Source organism: Mastigoproctus giganteus, chromosome 11 (genome assembly GCF_048544385.1).
Source record: "Mastigoproctus giganteus isolate SK-2022 chromosome 11, ASM4854438v1, whole genome shotgun sequence".
Classification (NCBI taxonomy): Eukaryota; Metazoa; Arthropoda; class Arachnida; order Uropygi; family Thelyphonidae; genus Mastigoproctus; species Mastigoproctus giganteus.
The window spans coordinates 38,756,640-38,774,860 of record NC_143585.1 but is presented as its reverse complement, the minus strand read 5'-3'; the positions used below and the strand labels follow the sequence as shown (position 1 = coordinate 38,774,860).

Genomic DNA, 18,221 nt, shown 5'->3' with positions numbered 1-18,221 from the left:
TGCAGGCATTTCAAAGTAACAACTCTGTAACACAGGATTATAAAAATTAATTTAGAGGGTGTTAATGTTTACCAGCAATCAAAGCACTTGAAAACAATTTATCAGTATTATCCTGTTGTAGTAAATTACATACTGAAACCATATCTAACCAGAGAATGCTATCCATAGTCCCTACAAGTCATTTGTTCTTACTGGAGTGTTTTCCCTATCCTTCTCTTATACCCAATTACTTCAACCATAAGAACACATTAATTAAAACTGTATATACTTTATTCATAAAATTTTGCACAATATATTAAAAATTGAAATTTTTCTGCTGGAACACATTAGTCATCATCACTAGGAAGAGATACAGGAAGTATCTCTGCATGTTCGTATAAGTCACCAAAATCAAAGAAATCTGATGCCTCTGCAAAAAAAGTTAAAAATTAATAAATAATAAACATGCATACAATACAGATTTGTGCTGCACAGAAAACCCACACAAAGTGTAATCTAATTTAGTGTAATCTAAATCCAACTACACAGATTTGGATTCAAATCTGTGTAGTTGGTAATTTTTGATATTGCAATAAACAGTAACTACAGATGTTTGACTTTATTTTTAATGGCATTCTAGTAAGCCAGACCATGATTTGGCAAATCAAAGAATATAATAGATGAAGTGTGGTAGGTAATCTACAAATAGGCTATCCTGATAAAAATGTATATAATCCAAAAAAATTAATAAAATCATAACCAAGTATAGATATATAAACAAATATTTAAAAAATTATAAATATATTGACGTAGGCTTACAATTTTTAAAAATTGTCAGATAAGTAAAACCGATGAAATCTGACTGAATGTAAAAAGGCTCAGTCAAATGGTAATCACAATGTTTTTGAAACTGCAATTGCTACTGCAGTCACAATTTATTATAATATGCATCACTGCAAACATTGATAGGCTCCTGACTGGCTCTAGTGATGTAAGATTCTGCTAGGTGTTTGAAGGTGTCCCAGTCAACATGATCAGTCTTTCATAATACCAAAAGGGATGCAGTATCACAAGAACAGTTCCTCCATGGGTAGGACCAACCCCCATTCTATCCTTATGAATACAGTACATATACCTTTATGTGTTTCCTGAAAGCAAAGGCAAATTGGTTCATGCCTGTGCAGGAGGGGTTTATGGCATCAGTATTTTGATGAAATCCACAACAATTTTACTAAAGGAACTGAACTTTTATATATGGTTTGATTTCTGTACCACATTGAGCGCATGCAAGAGCTCCTTGACAGGTCATGCAAGTGTCTATAATTTTGGCACTTAAAAACACCTTAGGGACTTGGGATATACAGTTAGTCCCAGACTTACGTAAGCCCGAGTTACGTAACTTCAGACTTGCATACATTTTTTTGGTAAAATCTTAAAGATACTTTCTGTACAATTTTTAAGAGTGAAGTCGAATGAAGGAACAATAAGTATGTTTTTATTTTCATTCCCATACAAACTATGTTGGATAATAACCTGTGGCATGACTAGAATCTAGATAAATAACTAGAGTTAACATTTTATTTTCTGCTTTAAGAATTCTGAAGAAATATTCAACAACATGTGTTTGAGACAGGTAAAGTACATCGAAGCACTTCAGAGAAACCCCCACAACGTTCAAGCCACGTGGACGACTGTGTCCCATCAGCTATTTCTTTGGAGAATTACACTCTAGCCCTCTGTCTCTACATCTTTCCCCTCCTATCTTTCTGGATTGTAAGTCAGTTCAGTTTTGTTTGAGAGAAAAATGGGAGCTTTCATTTGCATTTTGTATGTAATATTTGTTACATGTCGGGTTATTGTAATGAAGCTGAAATTCACGTTGTCCAACCGTTTTCAATGACTTTGCATCAAACTATCATTGTGTAGTGAGTGCTTCATTCACATGCTGTAAAGTGTGACAGCATCTCTTGTAACTTAACCCTATGAAGTTCTTTACAGAAAACTTCATTTTTACCGTTATCATGGTGCCACCTAAGAGAATAAGTGAAAGTGGTACTACTTCACTGCTGTCCCCAGATAAAGTTTAATTGTTATGGTATATAACTATTTTTCATCATTCGCTTGAGGATATTATGTGGTTTTTGTAATTTTGGCATATCAGGGATATAGTAGCAATATTTTATTAGTCATTCCCAAGTTACATAAAACTCTACTTATGTAAGAAGTCCTGGAACACATCTCTTATGTATGTCAGGGACAGACTGCACATATATATATACAGTGGAATCTCGTTAATACAAAATTCAAGGGAACTAAATTTTCATGTTTTGTAATAACAAGGTCAAAATTTTAGTTTTTTTTTTTTTTTTTTTTTTTATTTAGTACATGCACTGTATATCTAAATGCAATAGTTGTTTATTTATCAACATTACTGCAGGCCAACACATTCTCTATTATGTCTCCTTTAACATATTTTTTAAAGATTTTTATTTTATTTGCAAGATAAACTAAGAGAAAAGCAATATTAATGGAATTGAAAATTTTGTACAGTATATATTTTGATATATACAATATTTTAGTATCACAGTAAAAAGAATCACAATCTTAATATAAAAGGAGACATACAAACTATTAACTTTTTAATAAATTAATCTAATTTAAAGAGAGAATCCACTGTTTGCGCAGCTTTTGTCGTATATGCATTTTTAACTACAGCACAGATGTTATCAAATGCAATAGTTGTTTATTTATCGACATTACTGCAGGCCAACACATTCTCTATTATGTTCAATGCATTTTGGGCATCTTTTTTAGATGGCAGTGTGTGTGTGAGCTTCTTCACTTTCACTGTCACTGGTAACAAAAACACCATCGTTTTGTTTGGTACCCAGCAGCTCTTCTGGTGTTGGCATTGCAGTGGTAGCAACTTCATCATCCACCTTCACTAATCTTCAAATTTGCCAACAAATTCCACATGCTCTTTCAAATTCCTCCATTCCTCACTATTGCTATCACATTCGTCTGCTGGACTGTTTTTCGATGATGTTCTCTCCAAAGCCACTCTTTCTGAAGCAGTTGATTATTACACTTGATGTAATACTTTCCCAAGCAATAACAAGATTGCAGGTAGCATCCAAGACATTCCAATTTGGCTGCAAATTGTTCCCTCCTTCTATGTTGTGGAACAAGTACCTTATGAGGGGGCTCTATGTGCTCTCATAAATAATACCTTGGTCCAGTGGTTGCATTAAACTGGTGGTATTGGGGGTAAAAACAACAGCCATATATTTGTTAACTTAAGTGTCTCGGCAGAATATTGTACAACGGTCTAAAATCATCAAAAATGTTCCTTTTTTCTGAAGACATTCTTCTGTCCAATTTTGATAACCAAGACTGAAAAAATTTTGACCGTAAGCTTCTATTGGCCTCATAATCACAGGGAAGTTGGTTAACTGCTTTAAAACATCTTGCTTGGAAAACTTATCAATCACAAGTGGGCATAGTTTTGTACTGCCATCTGAATTGCAGCATAACAGAACAGTGAGTCTTTGTTTACTTAATTTTCCACCATGACAAGACTCTCCTCGAACAGCAAATGTTTTGTTTGGCAGCAAATTATAAAATAAACCTATCTCGTCAAGATTAAAAATATCTTTGCCTCATATTTTTCAAGGATGGACCATACAGAACAGTCTGTAGCCTTTTCTTTGTCAACTAATCCAGACTCAACACAAACATTTTGCAAAACCAAGTTATTCCTGTCTTTAAATCTTTGGAGCCAGTCACTCCTGCATTTGAAGTCACTAATCCCATGTTGCTGAGATAGATAATTTGTCTTTTCTTGCAAAACCGGACCTGATATTGGCAAATTAGATGCACGCATTTGTTGGTACTCAAAGTTTTGTTTCAAGCTCCTCGTGTTTTGCACCATGAATTCGTTTCTTGTTTTTCATTGCTGCTCCGGTGTCATGCACTTCAAGTCTTTTCCGGTTTTTCAGTATTGTAGATAAAGTAGGTAAAAGGATGTTGTATTCCTTTGCAATGTCCGTTTTGTTTCTTTTCATCCTATCAACCTCTTGTATGATTTTTAGCTTAATTTCCAGGCTTAACTCTGTCCGTCTACGTTTTGTCACCATAACACTGCTAGATAAGATTTAATATAAACAAATTTTAAATTAATTTAAAGACAAGTTCCAAAAAAGACATCAGCTCAGATAAAATGGCACAAAAAATATATTGCTGTATACAATAGCAAAAGACTCTTTGAACTGGGGTAACAATTGCAACTGACCTTATTCCTGTGGAGAGTGAGGGAGTGCATGTAAACAACTTAGAAAACCTTTTTATTCTTTTGTTAATTTAACAACTCATCCTTCAGAAAGATGTTTTTCAGAGTGCACTTGATGTTGTATGTTTAACACAAATCATAAACTGCTTTTGTTTACACAAAACTAATTTCTAACAAATCAGTGCCATCCTTCAGGAAGTAGGGAGCCAGGTGGCTGGGGGCAATAATCAGATCGCTCTGCCAAGATTTGTATTAAACATACAAAATGACAATATTTATTTCTCACTGGGTGAAAAAGAACTTCGTAATACATATTAACCGAACTTTGTAATAAACAAATATATTTACATAGAAAAGCCTATCCTTTTGCAGGGGAATGGTATGTGCTTCTATAAACGAGTACTTTGTATAAACAGAGTTTGTATTAACAAGATTTTACCGTGTATATATATATGGCCTTACTGGGCAGTTACTTGTACAGTTATAGTGAATTAGAAGATGCCAATGAACTGAAAGCAAGGATGAGGCTTCTAATGTTGACTACTAGATTTTCATCCTTACAAATGTCTTCTTGAGTTTAAGTTCAGAGCAGATTTCCCCTTCAGACACCTCAAGATCCCATTCCTAGATCACACTACAAGATGAATGTAATATCTTATAAGGTACAATTGCAATTAGAATTCTCCAATGCCAGTGGCTCGAAAGAGCATTTCCGAGTACTTATACACATACACACACATAAATATTTATTTTTTATTTTTTTTCTCTCTATTAGGATGTTTGTATTAACTTTGGATGTCTCTACAAAGGGATAACCCACTACCCTGCAAGCAATATGTACAATGTGGAATCTAATGATTTACCTGGGCCACCCAAATACCATATCCTATACCTCAGCCATCCAAGAATGTAGCTGATTTACTGATTTAGGGAAGCCTTACCAACCTGTCCATACCCTTTTGGATAAAGTGAAGAAGACAAGAATAAATTTCCATCTATTCCCAAGATAGCCAAAGGCAAGAAGAGGCTTCAGCCTGTAGGATTTCTGCTAGTAGAAAAAAATTATCAGGAACTGTAATGTATGTCCCAACATGTCTTCCATTCCAGGCCTCTTTGCTTAGCAGTATATCTCACTGTTTGTCAAAATATGCTGATAGGGACCCAGACAAATTTAGATTATCAGGATTCAGAAGGTTTTTTTTTTTGGTCTATTTCTGTCCAAAAGGATAACCCACTACACTGACCTTCCGATCTGAAGGCGATTAATTAACGGAACACAACAGTTTATTTTGTCAAACGCAGCGGCCTTGTTTCCAATGCATTTTTCGGGAACAATTTCCTATACTCTAGCAGTGATTAACATTTATTAATTTGATTGCTTGCTGAACTATTTACATAGTGAACTAGCTGTGCTGTGTGTTAAATTATGCAAATCTAGATTAGTTATGGTCCTGAACATTAATTTGAATATGCAAAGCTGCTACGCCCCCTGGCGGATTCAGTAGGACTTATTGGAAAATTGGTAGATTATGGTATAACAGCCCAAATATACCATTGATTGCTAATCTTTTGGCTATATGCCACGGACTTGTGGTGGGTATCATTTGCCATCATTTTCAGTGGCCTATCTTACTATCCTACCATACATTCGATAATCCGAACTGTACCGGTTATCCGAATTTCGTGAAATGGAAGGAAGAACAGGAAAACACAATAAATCCCCGGGCCAGAGTGACGACCCTGTTATTGTGGAACCCCAGGACGAAGAGGAGGACTCCCGTTCTGGATCGCAACTAACCAAGCGGAAAAATCGAAATCAAGTGATCCCTAGATTGGGGCGGGAAACACGTTCCCATACAGAAACTAAAGAACAGCCAGAAATAGCCACATCGCAAAAAGGCCAAAAAGAAGACATACAGCAGGACTCACCCCTCGACCCTGCCATACCGGAGGGTACCATATACGAAAAGACGCTCTTTCTGAAAACCGCACTTGAGAACATTTTCAAGGAAAACTCAAATAGAGTGTCAGCAGCACTCAGATCTGAGATTGTCACAATCTTCCACAAGATGGAGACAATCTTACATGATGAACACCTTGACAGAGAGAGAGCTACCACACGGCTACAGGCCTATATGGAATGCGGGGCAAGCCAAATGCCACAGCGCGCCCCGGCATATTCTGATGCGCTGAGGAATCAAACTGCGACAACAATGGCTCTCACAAACACCACCAACACCAAGTCTGCACCCAGGAAGACGCTGCTCCCTACACCACATCTTGTAGTTCTTAAACCAACCACTACTGATACTCTTAAAACTAGCGAAGAGGTCAAGAAGAAAGTCATTGACTCTCTGACCCAAGAATTCAAAACAGCCAAGATTAGAACCATCAGGAAAACTCGTAACACTGGGGTAATAATCGAGACGGAAACAAAAGACGATGCCAACTTGATTATAAATAACGCCAAGATACCGACGCTCGGACTCTCTGCTGAGCTGCTTAGAGAAAAAGGTCCCTCAATTGTTATATTCGGCACAGACCCGGATCTGACCCCCACTTCCATCTGCGAGGAGATATACACAAGAAACCTCCAACAACATCTACCAGACAGAGACTACGCAAGTCTACTGGTACCTAAACACCAAACCAAGAGCGGGAATGGTAGCTCAATAAACTGGGTGGTCGGACTGGCCCCTGAGGCATGGAGGGTGATAACAAAACAAGAGAGGATATATATAAACTGGAGCTCCCACCGCTTCAGGGAACACATCGCAGTCCCAAAGTGCTTCCGGTGTTGCCGATTCGGCCACACCACCCACACGTGCGTCCAGCAGGAGCCAACTTGCGGACACTGTGCTGAGAAGGGGCACAATTATGCAAACTGTCCAAATAAACAAAGCGACCCAGCCTGCGCAAACTGCAAGTGGCAAAAACACCCCCACACACATTCAGTCAGAGATAACAAATGCCCGGTATATATTAAAGCAAGAAGCGCCCAACAATCAAGAATATATTATGGGGACTCTTCCTAAAAGTTACAACAACAGCTGCATTAAATTCCTCCAACTTAATGCACAACGAGCCATTGCTGTAGCGGGACAGATAAGGAAAAGGGCCGAAGAAGAAAATCTAGACATTCTCCTGCTGCAAGAACCTTATACCTGTGCAGGCGCTGTCCGAGGATACCCACCCAGCTATAAAACTGTCCAAATGGATGGAGCAACCCCATGGGCTGCAGTTGTTGTACGAAACCCCAACATAACTGTCACCAAGATCTCACACCTGTGTCACGAGTGGGCATCCTGTGCACACATCATAACTTCTCTAGGGGAACTCTACATCATTTCCCTGTACTGTCGTCCAGAAGCAGATATCCTCCCGTACATTCAATATCTGCATAAAGTGCAAACCGAACTAGCAGGAGCCAAGATCCTTGTATCCGCCGACTTAAACTGCCGCTCACCTTTGTGGCACAGTGAGACCCCAGAGCGTAGAGGCTCCAGAAATGGGCAACACATGGAGGAGTTCCTGGCCAATAGCAGCTTTGTTGTCATAAATCGCTCTAATAATCTACCAACATTCAGTTCAACTCTCTGGGAGGCCACACTGGATGCCACCATGGCAACTAGATCCCTAGCCGGTCACCTCAATGACTGGAAAGTGCAGGAGGATTGGACCTCCTCCGACCACAGGGCTATCACCTTTACTATGCATAGATCACTCCACCGTACTCAGACAAACTGTTACAAACAGAATAGATATGCTGTCAACAAAGCAGACTGGGGAAAATTCAAAGAAGCCATCACTAGAAATGCACAAAACTTGCCATCCAACCAGCTCCACAAACAAACTCCGGACCAACACCAACGCGCTGTCACCAATGCCATTGTAAATGCGGCTAATCAAGCAATCAGGAAAAGGACCCCTCGGCCAGGAGCCGTTCCGTGGTGGTCGCAAGAACTTGATATTTTAAGAAGAGAAATGAACCAGAAGAGACGCGCCTTCCAAAGATCCAGACGGACCTGGCCGGCCCCTGAGGTGGAACCACTCAGGCAACAGTACAGGGAGGCCAGGAACACCTATACTGCGACGATCAGGCAGCGGAAAAAGCTGTCCTGGGAGCATCTGGTCTCTACTGTCGGCAACTCTGACCCCTGGAGTATCATCTATCGGATAGTCACAAATAAGCTGCCAAGGGGGGAGGTAACCCCTTCCACCATCACTCCCCAGGGTGCTATGACCAACAACTGGCACGATACTGTAAACAATATACTAGACGCCACTTTTAAATCCATTGAAGGAGACAACACTCCTGAACAGCAACTGCTATGCCAAGCCAACGATGCATACAAATCCCCCAGGACGGAGGAGCCCTTCACCCAAGCAGAACTACAAATTGCTATTAACAAGATAAGAAACAGGAAAACCCCAGGATTAGATATGCTCGAGCCGGAAATAGTAAGGAAAGTGGCTGAGTACACCCCGAATCTGCTCCTGGACCTTTACAACCACTGTCTCCACTCAGGCTGGTTCCCTACGGACTGGAAGGTGGCAAACATTAAATTGATCCTTAAAAACCCTTCAAAACCACAGCACAAGCCGGACTCCTATCGGCCAATAGCACTCCTGACTGTGCTCAGCAAAGTGTTGGAGCAGCTGCTCAGACATAGGATTGAATCACACTACCTCACAGCTAGCTTAACAGCAAACAAACAGTTTGGCTTTAAACCGGGAAACTCAACCCTCGACGCACTGGAATGTATCCTTAACATGGCGGAGAGCTGCCGACAAAAATACTTTCTCCTCATCTCTATTGACTTTGCAGGGGCGTTCGACGCCCTCTGGTGGCCGAGCGTCCTCGCAAGACTCAGGGCAGCCCAACTGCCATCAAATCTATTCAGCTGCATAAGAAGCTACCTAACAAACAGACGGATCCTGGTACAGGCCCCTTACTGCAAGGTAGATCGACAGATACACCGAGGATGCCCCCAGGGCTCAGTATTAGGCCCCCTCCTGTGGAACTATGTATTGGATGAGTTCCTCTCCCTCGACTTAGGGGGTGTACAGGCATTGGCCTATGCAGACGACCTATCCCTTGCCCTTACTGCAGATTCAAGAGCCCAACTAGAAACTCTCGCGAATGCAGCAGTAACCACACTGCAAGAATGGACGGAAAGGCATCGGCTCACCATTTCGGCCACCAAGACTAAATCCATCTTACTTAAGGGCTACCTAACCCCAACTAGACCGCCGCAAATAAGAATCAACAATAGGACAATTAAGCTAGTCACAGAACTAAAGTACCTGGGAGTTATCCTGGACCGTAATCGGTCTTTCACCCCACACCTAAAATATATACAGGCTAAGATGAAAAAATACGCTGGCATGCTTGCCAGAGTCACACGTTGCGAATGGGGCCTGAAAAGGCGCACACTTGCGATCCTTTATAAAGCAGCCATTATCCCGGCAATCGCATACGCCTCCGGCGTCTGGTTCCACAAAGCCTCAACAGCGGTAAACCGCAGACGACTGGATATCATACATAGACCCATCCTATTGACCCTCACCCGAGCATGCAAGACAGTCTCTACTCATGCACTACAAGTGATCACGGGCGCTCTCCCTCTTGATCTTGAGGTGATTCGCAATGGCATGCTTCAGCAACTCAGACGTGGCAAAGTCACAACCTTCCAGGACCACACTACGGACCCGGCTAATAACTGTGAAGTTGAGAAATACAGGCTGCAAACGTACTTGACATCGATATGGCAACAACGCTGGACGATTTCTGACAAAGGAGACATCACGCGAAGGTTCTTTCCGAACTTGCAAAAGGTGTACCCAAAATATCCGACATGGCTCTGCCCTGGTCTCCACGTCACCTACCTTCTCACAGGACATGGAGCTATCCGCCACAAGCTACACCTCTTTGGACTGACAGATAACCCAGCCTGCGCATGTGGTTCCCTCGAGACCTGGGACCACCTGCTACACGAGTGTGAACTGTACGAAGATCTGCGTGGACACCTCATCACACGAGTCCAGTTCAACCCCAAAAATCAGGAGCACTACCTACTGGAGGACGAGGGAACCTACAATGCCCTAACCAACTTTGCTCAGTGCCTCTTTGTAAGACGCCAGACTCTTCCTTTGCCGGAAAATCTAGGACAACTAGGATAAATACAACAACAATCACAACAAATGATGAACCAAGATAAAACTGGACTGTGCCTGAACTGCACTCTCCCAAATACTGACCGATGGAGGACACCGATTCCATTTGAGAACTGTTAACCAAATGCATTGACTACAATCGGACCTTCGGGAGTCCACCCTGACTGTGACTGAAGCCTATCCTACTGAATATCCACTAGTGGATGGACCTGGATCCCACGAGTAACTACTTAATAAAAGACCAAGCATGATCTGCACAAATGTCATACAGACCTGGACTGAAAACCTGGACAGAGATATCTTCACTCCACTCCTGGGAATACCAAATGGGGAAGCCCTGACGCCTTGGCGCCCGACTGAAGCCACCCCACATGTATGCCCTGTTGGCAAATAGGCCAGCTCCCTTGCCTGGCCTACTTTCTACCCGTCCCTGGCGGGGGATGAGGGGACAGCCCTGCTGTCACCTCCCCTTCTCGCCACCCCTTCTTTTCCTTCTGGTGGGGCATGGGCATGCCCCACTGTAAACTGGAGTTGTCTTCCCTATCGGCTCCATACTTCTATCTATCTCCCCCCCAGTCTTCAGTCTCCCTCCCCACTCTACCTGCACGCTAGTGAACGCCCCACACAATCTAAATTCCACAAGTGAAAATCAATTTCGCCCAACATTTCTTTTGACCTCCTAGCACTTCCTCCTCAACGTGATCACATTTTTATTTATTTATTTTTTATTTATTTTTATTTTATTTTATTTATTTATTTATTTTTTTTTTTTTTTATTATTTTTATTTTTTTTTTTAGGTCCTAGCCACTGAAATCTCAGGAAATTAGGTGGCAGGACCTGCCAGAGTGAACTATATTCAAGTGGATACCTGGTCTGCCTCCACGGGGCGAAAGTGGGGCAACGTCGGGCCTCAGTAGAGGTCTGGCGGCTAAATGACCAGATGAACAACGGTACAAGGCATCACACATATACAAAGTCCATACACTTTTAAATCTCTGGCTTTTCCAGTAAACTGGTTCACATACAATGTAACCTACGCGGAGATGGGGGGAAACCCCTGGTGCCGCTTGACCCTAAACACACTTTACACTTTACCCTGCAAGCAATATGTACAATATGGACATATTCCTAATGATTTACCTGGGCCACCCAAATACCATACCTATACCTCAGCCATCCAAGAATCTTGTCCCTCAGGCAATACAAGTAAGGGCATGGCTTCAGTATGGTTGACCCTTGTGAGCAAGCTTACTACCTGATAGGTTCTGAGTAAGCCATCCCAGAAGTTTGGGTCCTCACTACCAGGATCCCCCTTTCTGAATTTCCACAGGTTGTAGTGCATAGCATACCAGATTCCTATGGGGTTAGCCTGGAACCTGGACTCTGAGCAGTGGATGTCAGTAATGCTAATCTGGATCAGAAGCATCATGATGCTTCCGATCCAGATTAGCATTACTGGCATTAGGTCAGATCCCCACATCGCATACAGGTGCCAACATCAAGGGGTGCAAATTATTAAATAATAACATTAATATTTATAATATTATTAGTTAAATAATAACATTAATTTTTGTGGTTATATCAAACAAAATTGAGTCAACATTGCACTAGCCAATCCCATCTCCCTTCCTGTCATATCTGTACACATCATACCCCATATTTAAATTCTGTATCCCTTATGTCTGAGTTACACCATCTCTCCAATATCCCTACAATATCTGCATTTGATGATTTCATCAGTACTTAATTTCAAATTTATTTACTATGCGCCTAGCATTAGTGTACATGCAAGTATACAATCACTTGTTCTTAGTCACCCTAACACAGCCCACATCTGTGATACTTAAAATAAATAAAATAATAATAATAATTATGAATTATGTTACCAAGATTATTCCTAATGCACAAGGTGTATTAGAATATTCCCAAAGTACTAACTGCAAGTTAAATGGGGGGGAAGGGGGAACACACCAGATTTTCATGTGAATAACATAGCAATTAATGGATTAAAAGAAACAAACAAAAATAATAAAATGTAAGCTAATGAAGCTATTAGTTTATATTTTAAAAAACTATCATAGGTTAATTAAAAAATCCTTCAAAAGTTTAATAAAAGTAATTTCACCAAGGTCATATTACTGAATTTCTCAAAACCACAGATAAACAAACTTACTTGGAATTATCCACTCATCTAACTGTATTTTTTTTGGAGAGTCTGGCAAATTAAATTGACTTAATGGACGGACCATGCCCTTCAGCCATAAAAGATCTTGTTCATTCAACCTTTCACATTTAGGAAAGATGTCTTCATAATCATCTTTAAAAAAATAATAATAAAAAGAAATAATATCACAAAATATGCAGAGATATAATCACCAGTTGTAATCAAAATATTACTGTTATTCAGAAAACATTTTCACAATTATAAGAAGGGTGACTTATCAAGGAAATTCTTTTGAAATGTTATTTGGTTTTTAGGAGCATTAGCAACTAAGGCCATATTACTCCGTGGATATGCGGTGGTTATTCCCTGACCTTTCCACATCCTCCGTATTTGGTGGTCACGGGCTCGAACCCCAGTCTAATCAAGAAGCGTGTGCTACGCACTGCTGCTCCTGCCCACCTGGCTACAGAGGCACCCTTTTGAAATGACCAGCATCAACTCGTGGACATTTCAATTAAATGCAGTCATGTTTCTGTGTGCATCAACAAAATTTTTAAATATGAGACCAATGATGGATTACAGAATTCAACATTGAAGATGGATTAATAGGTCATATGATACATGATAAAAGTAATATTATTTTCTATTGACTACAATAAAGTTATGACTGGTGTGGCAGGAGACTAACTAATAAAACATTCACCTATAAAAGCAAATGAACTAGATCCCTCTGATACTCATTTCTCCTACCATTAAAAAAAAATGTAACTAGCATAATTCCAGTGACAATTTCTCACAAAAGAAATTGAGAGAAAAACAAAATATAGAATAAGGAATATATTGAAAAAGCTTATTAACTTTCTATTCAATATCTGGCTGAAAAAGCAGCAGAAAAGATATCACAATTTTTCGCTAAACACCTTTCATATAATTTTTTTACATGACAAAAGTTTCATATAACTTTTTTTGAAATTGCAACATATGCATACAGGTTTTTTTTTTGCCAAAAAATGCACAAAATTGTTTTATTGTGCAATGTGAAAAACTGGATCGAGATTCTCTGCAATGTAAGGTCATCCCATGTTTCAAATGCATCTGTAGTCATATTTAAGATAAACAATAAATAGGAATCAATGGAATAAACAGAAATCAATATTCCCAATGTGAAGCAACTCCTTTACTTGAATTGTCTATGAAAATACTCCACTCTTCTAGATTGTGACCAATACCAGTTTCTTCATAAATATTAATCAAATTTAAACAGCACAGGGATTCTGCACAGTAAAAATGTTCATAAAAAGTCTTTTTTTCTGTGGCAGTCTTGTGGCCAGAACCAATAGATTCCACTTTTTTTAAACAACATTGCAGGAGCTTTGCATTGGATTTGGTTAGATCCAAGTCCCCCACTTCCAATTCTTGCTAATCAGGAACTGTGGTGTTTTATGTGACCAGGCTCTGAGATGTAACCCCAATTATCCTGTTCATCATATTTGTCCTCCACTTCTGAAGACTTTTCTGGGAGGTGAATTGGGATTTGTCAAGTCCTTACTGTGTGGCACTAGTGAAATAGAGAATGGTATGTTGGATTATATTACAGCTTTTCACTCTGCATACTTTTTAAACTTGGATGGGTTGTAGACCTCACTCTCATACACAACGTAGAGCAAAAAAAAAAAAAAAAAGGCTAAGTTAGATTAGGCATGTCAAGCACTAAAGCAACTAAGACAAATATATTGTATTGTATGCATTCTGTCAATATACTGCATGCATTCTATGGCTGATTTGCCTGTTTGCTGGGGGGAGGGAAAAAACCCTAGTTTCTGAGATGAAACCATGCTACCCTCTACTAGTAGTTAGTGATAGACTAACTCAGCCACATTATGAAAAAGGCCCATAAAAATTCCTTGTGTCATTGATGGGATTCAAACTCAAGACTTTTCTGTCCAGTGTGGGGAGGATGGCAATTGTATCAACTGTGCACTAGCAAGGGTTGCAAGAAAGGAATACACATAGAACTACCATGAAACCATCCCTCTACAGTTGGTCTGCAACTACCACAACAGAAATGAGGTGACAAAAACTTGTCTTGTTCACCTATGGGCATTCTAAAGTAGGCTTTAAATGCACTGTAAAATTTGGCACCACCAATGATGTTATGCAGTATGGAATTAAGGACAAGTTGCTACACTGGATAAAAGGATGGTTGATTCGGAGAAGACAGAGTGGTAATCAATGAACACTGCTCTACATGGACTAATGTTATTAGGGGAGTCCTCCAGGGTTCAGTGTTGGGCCCATTCTTGTTTTGTATATTCATCAATGATATTGATGAAGGTATATCAGGCTTAATGTTGAAGTTTGCAGATGATACAAAGGTTGGCAGGGTTTTTAATGACAATAATGACAGTATGCTACTGCAACAGGATCTGGAAAAGTTGGGCAGTTGGGCAGCAAAGTACTGCATATGGGTAGCAGTAACCACAGAGAAATGTACATTCTCCACTACCCTGATTGTGGTGTTACACTCAGGGTAGTGAAGAACGAAAGAGACCCGAGTGTAATTGTGCAGTCAGATATGAAGTTTTATGAGCAGTGCAGACAGGCTGCCAGATAGGTTATGGGGTCTTGTCAATGATATACAGGAATTTTGCTAGCAGAGATAAGGAGGTGATTATCTCCTTGTATAAGGCAATGGTCAGGCCACACCTTGAGTACTGCATACAGGTCTGAAAGCCTTATTTTAGGAAGGATATAGATTTGCTAGAACGAGTACAGAGAAGGGCAACAAAACTGGTGAGGGGAACAAAGGAGTTCTCTTATGAAGAAAGAGCTCAAGTTCGGCAAATTTCAGCATCTAGAGACTAGCACCTACAAGTTGATCTGATTGAAGTGTATTAGGCCTTGAATGGATTGAGCAGACTCAATGTTGATGGGATTCTTCCTCTTGCTGAGATTACAAATCTGAGGGGACATAAACTGAAATTGAGGAAAGACAATTGCCAAATGGATGTGCAGAAATTTGCTTTTAGTCAGCTGGTAGTTGATTGCTGGAACAAACTTCCATCTGTCATTGTGGAAGTTGTTAGTTTAAATAAATTCAAGGAAAGAAGTGGAAAAACTTTTGGAGTGAATGGATGGGTGAAATGAGGTTTTTTCTTTTGCTGATGTTATATAAGCTTATTTTCTTGCATCATATGCCTCTACTAATGCTAATGCATCAGTCCTATATAATATTCACATATATAACAGAGTGAGGAGTGCAGACTTCATTTTGTAGCTATAGCATACTGCAAAAAAAAGCTTATACAAACCCTAATCAGAGTATTGCTATAATACATATAAATGTCACAAGAACTGCAAAAATATTGACACTAGGGGGGAAAAAAAACAATGACATTGTTAGATTCAGCATATAAAATACACAAAAAAATATTTTTTTTTTTTTTTTGTTATGCACTGTAAATTAATTTACTTCATTAACATTTTTTATTAAAAAGGTATACCAGAAATGTATTTTAAATAAGTCATATTTTTTAATTAAATTTTTTTTTTTTTTTATATTTTAAGGGAGGGTGCAATTTTTCATTCTTGCCTCGGGTACTAAAATGGCTCAGTACGACTCTACATTCTCAGACTGATTAAGGCAGATATTCTCAAAGGACGATGCTCCCTTGTAGATTGGCATTAATTAGCTTAGAGATTTTAAACTGCTGAGAAAGGGGAATTACATTCATGGTAGGAAGGGATTATATATGCGAGTTCACAAGTCATGTGCTGGAGGGTTTGGTCTTTTCCTCTTCACACTGACCAGGTGTCTTGAAAGAGAACCACTCTACACGTTCATTGCCACCTAAGTGACATAACAGGGCTTACCATTGAGAAGGTGTGCACGAGTGGATTTTAGGAAGGCAGGCCAACCGAACTTCTCCTAAATCTTCTGGAACAGAAAGATATTGGATCCATCAGTGTTTTAGACTGAGTATCTGATAACACACAGAATGCCTGTTCCCCTCTAAGCCCCCAAGTAATAATTTCCAAATCCAGCATGTAATAAAATAGTTAAAGGAAAATTATCTACTAGTAACTGCATTTTACAAGCTGGTGTCAACTTATACATAGGTATCAAGATATTCAAATATTAAGATTAGCATGCCATAAGATCTTCATCAAGACCAACTTTCAGTAGCATACAATTACATGAAGATCAAAAATTATTTCGTCATTTGTATTTGTCCTTCATATATTAGGCGTCACATTAACTAGAAGTGATTGCAACTTATATAATGAATTTTAACTAAAAAATAACTAACAACCAACAGAAGATAGAGAACATTGTTACACACCATTCATTTATATCGCATATTTGAGAGAAAGACCAGAAAAGTCGGTATGAATACCGACTTCAGTCCACCAGTCTGATACACTTTCAAAAGCTTCTAGTTACACAATTAAAAAACATCAAATGGCATATGTTCACACCTGTCTCACAATTGTAAATGAAAACATCATTAGAAATTCCTCTAATCAGTGATGCAAATTGAACTGAGACTTTTCAAAATAGGTGCCAAAACAGTATAGCAACTATATTGCCATAGAAGATTACCATTCCGGTTATGACTGACTTGACCTAAAATAGAATTTTAATTAGTCATTTTCTATACAAGCAACTGACTGAAAACTTGTTTCTATATTATATTTCTTAATTCAAAGTTTAGAGATTTCTTATTGTTCATTAAAATTCAAAAGATGAAGCTTAACTAGTATCACAAAGCGAAACTTGATAAAAAAATTTCTGCACTTTTTTTTTTTTCACTTAATATAGCAAAAGAAAACAAAAACCAACCTTCAGGTTCTTTCCAAGATGGCATGTGTTCAATCTCTGGCCACTCTTCCTCTTTAACTCCTGAAGTTGATTTATCAATTGGCTTTTCAGATTTCACATTTGATTTGCATGTCTAGTTTGAAAAACAAATGCAGAAATTTTAAAAATATTTATTAACTCATATCAAATGAAACTATCCAGAGAGAGAGAATTATATAAAGCCAAGGTTTTCTAGGAAGAAGGAAAATCAACAGTAAATGACAGGTAATGATCTTACAAAGGTAAATCAATAATTAAATGCAATTTATTTTTTTTTATTAAAGTTTAAAAAAAATGCAAAAATTTTAATGTTACTTCTTTTTGTAGTCCACTTGTCATATCAGTCCACAAGCTAGATGTTTTCAGTTGTTCATGAAGCTATATATGTGCACTGCTCCTTTGACTTCATCATTTGAAAAAAGGCATTCACATAATTGTATTCTCTTCCTTTCTTTTTTTTAGTCTCTTTTCTCTCTCTCTATATATATATATATGTATGTATGTATGTGTGTGTGTGTGTGTGTGTGTGTGTGTGTGTGTGTGTGTGTGTGTGTGTGTGTTCACAAGCAACACCATGTCCATGGCCTTACACATAACAATACATTAAAAATGTGCCCAGACCATCTAAAGCTAATAATATGGTATTAAAACTTCATTTAATCTATGAATTTCTTTTTCCATTGACATTGCATGGAAAAAGGAAATATATAATAATTAGCAGATTTCTATTTGTCTAATTTTAATGAAATTT

At 38.9% G+C, this 18,221-nt stretch overlaps 1 protein-coding gene across 3 annotated transcripts in view; it reads right to left on the bottom strand.

The window, feature by feature from the left end:
• Window positions 1–248: 248 nt before the first annotated feature.
• Window positions 249–18,221, bottom strand: part of LOC150077923 (uncharacterized) — a 56,405-nt gene continuing 38,432 nt past the window's right edge. For all 3 annotated transcript variants that reach the window (XM_090385117.1, XM_090385118.1, XM_090385116.1), the window contains exons 4-6: window positions 17,453–17,564; window positions 12,619–12,762; window positions 249–409 (exon numbers count right to left, since the gene is read on the bottom strand). In XM_090385117.1, the coding sequence (XP_090241243.1) occupies window positions 327–409; window positions 12,619–12,762; window positions 17,453–17,564 (339 nt within the window). In that variant the 3' untranslated portion in view covers window positions 249–326. The remainder of the gene's footprint in view (window positions 410–12,618; window positions 12,763–17,452; window positions 17,565–18,221) is intronic.